The 4,129-nt window shown below is 37.6% G+C and overlaps 1 protein-coding gene across 1 annotated transcript; it reads left to right on the forward strand.

Moving 5' to 3' along the window:
- The first annotated feature begins 439 nt into the window (after positions 1-439).
- On the forward strand, positions 440-3,812 carry LOC110915118 (ATP-dependent 6-phosphofructokinase 5, chloroplastic). Its single transcript, XM_022159755.2, has 13 exons — positions 440-834; positions 1,247-1,337; positions 1,474-1,547; positions 1,664-1,775; positions 1,852-1,944; positions 2,016-2,117; positions 2,191-2,265; positions 2,360-2,500; positions 2,632-2,748; positions 2,830-2,934; positions 3,007-3,087; positions 3,163-3,291; positions 3,367-3,812. Exons 1-13 carry the CDS (start codon positions 566-568, stop codon positions 3,532-3,534), a joined length of 1,557 nt encoding a protein of 518 aa, XP_022015447.1. The 5' UTR covers positions 440-565; the 3' UTR covers positions 3,535-3,812.
- The last annotated feature ends 317 nt before the right edge of the window (positions 3,813-4,129 follow it).

A 4,129-nucleotide genomic window follows, 5' to 3' on the forward strand; every position in this document is an offset into this window, starting at 1 on the left:
AAATGATCTTGTAGGGTAATTTTGATCTTATAAAGTAATTTTGCAAAATGTTCTTGTATGGTAATTTTGATCTTTTAGAGTATCATAATTACTCTACAAATGATCCAATCGCAATGCAACTATAGGATACATTGAGTTCAACAGGATACGTCAAAACCTTCGTTTTCATATGGTTAACACATCACATAACGCTTGGACTAATCCGTTCGATATTTGCGAAGTACCCGTGCCGCAACACGATTACTAGTTGTTTCTTAAAAGGAAATTTTTATCAGTCAATTCTTAAATCTTCAGTTGATTGTTTTTTTTTTAAATGATTTTAAAGAGAGACTTAGATATTTAAATGATTTTATATTTATAGAGGGACTAAAAGCAAAAAATATAACTAGAAAAAAGTTGTACAAAAAGTATAACTAGAAACAAGAAAGCGGCTTGCAAAAAATACAAGTAGATACAAGAAAGCGGCTTCCGTTAGAACTAGACGGCCCCTTTGACTAGTTGGCCAAAAAAGTCATTTTCCTCACACTCTTCTCTGTGTCTGTGATTTCAACAAGAATAGAATAGAATGGGATCGCTGTCACCGGCGATGACCCCCAAGCTACTGCTTCCGGCCAAAACCAGTCACACAATTTCCCTGAATGCAGTCTTCCGCCCACCTTTCCCGTCTCCGGGAAGCATGATCAAGCGGATCCGTTGTAAGTCCATTGATTTTAGCCATCCTGATTGGAAGACTAAGTACCAACAAGACTTCGAGCAGCGATTCAATATCCCTCACGTCACTGATTTCTTCCCTCACGCTCAATCCTACCCTTCCACTTTTTGTCTCAGAATGAGGTACTATCACCAAACCAAACATTCTTTTCTATTTTACTTTTTTCTGTTAGGTCTTCTTTTTCTCTTTTGTAACTGGATTTCCAATCCAAATGTCTGCTGCTTTATCTCTAAATAAATAAATAAATGCTCCGGTTCCACCTACCTAAATAGGTGCACTCTCGAATTATGTAAATAAATGATTAAGTCTGTTGTACCTACTTGCTTAATCATGGTTATATTTGAAATGAATAACAAACGTAACTGCTTGTATGAAATGAATCATGCTCGGTTTATTCAATGGGTTTCATGATTTAGACAGACAATCAACAACACCCATATGGCATATGCTTGATTAATTTTGTGATCTACTAGTGGATGCCATCAAATATGCATTGCTTTATAACTTTGATTTGACTTTGGTTGTGGGCTACAGGACTCCAGTGAGTGAAGATTTTGCACAAGGGTATCCCTCTGATGAGGAGTGGCAAGGATACATTAATAATGACGATAGAGTGCTACTTAAGGTATGTGAGCTGCTACTTTCTTTCTTCATTAACTTAATTGTGTTGTAACCTCATCCGCCTGCTGTTTCTTTTCATTATGTTGCTCCCTTTTAACAGATTTTCTAATGACAAGACCTTAAATTACGTGACGTTACAGGTTATTCGATTTTCCTCACCTAGATCTGCTGGTGCTGAGTGTATCGATCCTGACTGTACATGGGTGGAACAATGGTAAGCACTAAACCATCTCAAGTTATAATCTTATATATTATATAGTGCAGTTTGTTTTACATTGCATGTTTTGATTTCTAACCAGCAACCAAATGGTCTGTATGATTTCTTTCCAGGATTCATCGTGCTGGTCCTCGTGAAAAAATATACTTTAAACCAGAAGATGTGAAGGCTGCAATTGTAACTTGTGGCGGACTCTGTCCTGGGCTTAATGATGTCATACGACAGGTGGTTTCTGAATTTCATACTTCATTGATTTTAGGTTTCATGATTTGATTACTAACCTGACTGCTTCCCTCTACAGATTGTCATCACACTTGAGATTTATGGTGTGAAAAAGATTGTGGGGATTCCTTTTGGATATCGTGGGTTTGGGAACGAATTAGCTGAAATACCTGTGAGTTTCCATTTATGTTTCTCACAAGATTAAGGGTGTTATGGTAATCTAACCTTGTCCTTGGTCATTAGTTAACCAGGAAGGTTGTACAAAATGTACATCTTTCTGGTGGAAGCTTGTTAGGAGTTTCACGTGGCGGACCCAATGTCAGTGAAATTGTTGACAGCATGCAGGTATGTAAATGGGTCAGCTTTTTTTTTCTTTGGTTATTATCGCTATTTTACCCACGGCGGTTGCTGGTGACAGGAAAGAGGAATCACCATGCTTTTTGTGCTCGGTGGAAATGGAACACATGCTGGTGCTAATGCCATACACAATGAGGTTGTTATTTTGTCCAGTAAGGTTTTATTTCCATTAATAACTCATTTGTAATTTGATTTTTTTTTTTTTTTTTTTTTTTTTTTTTTGTGTTTAGTGCCGAAAACGAGGGTTTAAGGTGGCTGTGGTTGGTGTTCCCAAAACTATAGATAACGATATCCTGCTGATGGATAAGACGTTTGGTTTTGATACTGCTGTTGAGGAAGCACAAAGAGCCATAAACTCTGCATACATTGAAGTACCATTTTTATCTTTTGTTGTTGAAATACAACTGTCAACACAACGCCGTCATCATCGTTATTTCCCAATATTACTTTTACAAATCTCTCCATATCATAAATAAACTGTACGACTGCATGTTTTTGCCAGGCGCATAGTGCTTATCGTGGCGTTGGGGTTGTGAAACTGATGGGGCGTAGTAGTGGTTTTATAGCTATGCAAGCAGCACTTGCTAGTGGGCAGATTGACATATGTTTGATTCCTGAGGTATGTTTTTTATGATGCCTGTATCGAGTACGACATCATCGTTATATCATTTTTGACACGATCTTTTTCATGATATTGTAGGTACCGTTTGAGTTGCATGGACCACACGGTGTTCTAAACCATCTAAAGTATCTACTTGAGACAAAGGGATCAGCTGTCATCTGTGTAGCAGAAGGAGCCGGTCAGGTTAGTTTTTTTTATTTTTATTTAAAAAAATTTATAAAAATTTGTGACATTCGTTAACCTTGTCTGTTAAAGAATTTTGTGGAGAAAACAAACGCCAAGGACGCGTCTGGAAACATTGTATATGGAGATATTGGTGTTCATATACATCAGGAGGTTAGTCCGTTACTGGATCTTTGATTTTTTAAGATATAGTAATCATAACTATTGTTCTAAATGAAACCGTTTCAGATAAAAAAATATTTTAAGGAGATTGGTGATCCAGCTGATGTAAAATACATTGATCCTACATACATGATCCGTGCCTGCCGAGCAAACGCATCAGATGGAATTCTGTGCACGGTGCTGGGTCAAAACGCGGTAAGTCAAATTTCCCGCAGAATCTCGCACCATGGAAAAGAATCTTGGTTTTTGATGGTCTTTGTATAAGTACAGGTCCATGGAGCATTTGGTGGATATAGTGGGATCACGGTTGGCATATGCAACACGCACTACGTTTACCTTCCTATTCCTGAAGTTATATCTTATCCAAAGACTGTTGACCCGAACAGCCGGATGTGGCATCGTTGTTTGACTTCAACCGGACAGCCCGATTTCGTCTAATCCGTATAACCGATTTTGTTCGAATCTTTAAATTACTACTTGCACGCAAAATGACACCATTTTGAGAAATAAAACACAAGTTACGATTTGTGAACACGATGCTTTTAAACAATCTAGAAAACAAATAACCAAAAAGACCATTGAAAGTGGATTTTTGTTTTAAATTTTATAGTTGGTCTTGTGAAGGATATTATGGAAATGGAGGCTCCTCCCTTCACTGATTCTGTCTGTATTCTAACCCTTGTTGGATTAAGTAAAATCTTGTTGATTATTTATTCCACACAATGTTTTAAATACCGGTATGTACCGGCCGGTTATACCGGTTAAACCGGATACCGGGCATGAGCCCGGTACGATAAAGGCCGGCAAAACCTAAATACGGTATGTTTTATGTACCGCCGGTAAATCATGTTCTACCGGTTCAAACCATTGAACCGGTTTGCATTATCTTAAAATTTAATTTTTAAATTATGAGTAAACTGCCATTTTGGTCCCTGTGGTTTGGTCAATTTTGCCACTTTAGCCCAAAACTTAAACTTTTTGCATCTGGGTCCCTGTGGTTTCAGTTTTATTGCCATTTTGGTCCAAAAATGAA

This window comes from Helianthus annuus, chromosome 12 (genome assembly GCF_002127325.2).
Source record: "Helianthus annuus cultivar XRQ/B chromosome 12, HanXRQr2.0-SUNRISE, whole genome shotgun sequence".
Classification (NCBI taxonomy): domain Eukaryota; kingdom Viridiplantae; phylum Streptophyta; class Magnoliopsida; order Asterales; family Asteraceae; genus Helianthus; species Helianthus annuus.

Bases quoted from the DNA above. Each gene is read 5' to 3' on its own strand.
- LOC110915118 (XM_022159755.2), top strand. From the start codon at position 566: ATGGGATCGCTGTCACCGGCGATGACCCCCAAGCTACTGCTTCCGGCC. The intron at 2,118-2,190 runs GTATGTAAATGG...TGCTGGTGACAG, and splicing joins AAATTGTTGACAGCATGCAG to GAAAGAGGAATCACCATGCT. The intron at 3,088-3,162 runs GTTAGTCCGTTA...AAACCGTTTCAG, and splicing joins GTGTTCATATACATCAGGAG to ATAAAAAAATATTTTAAGGA.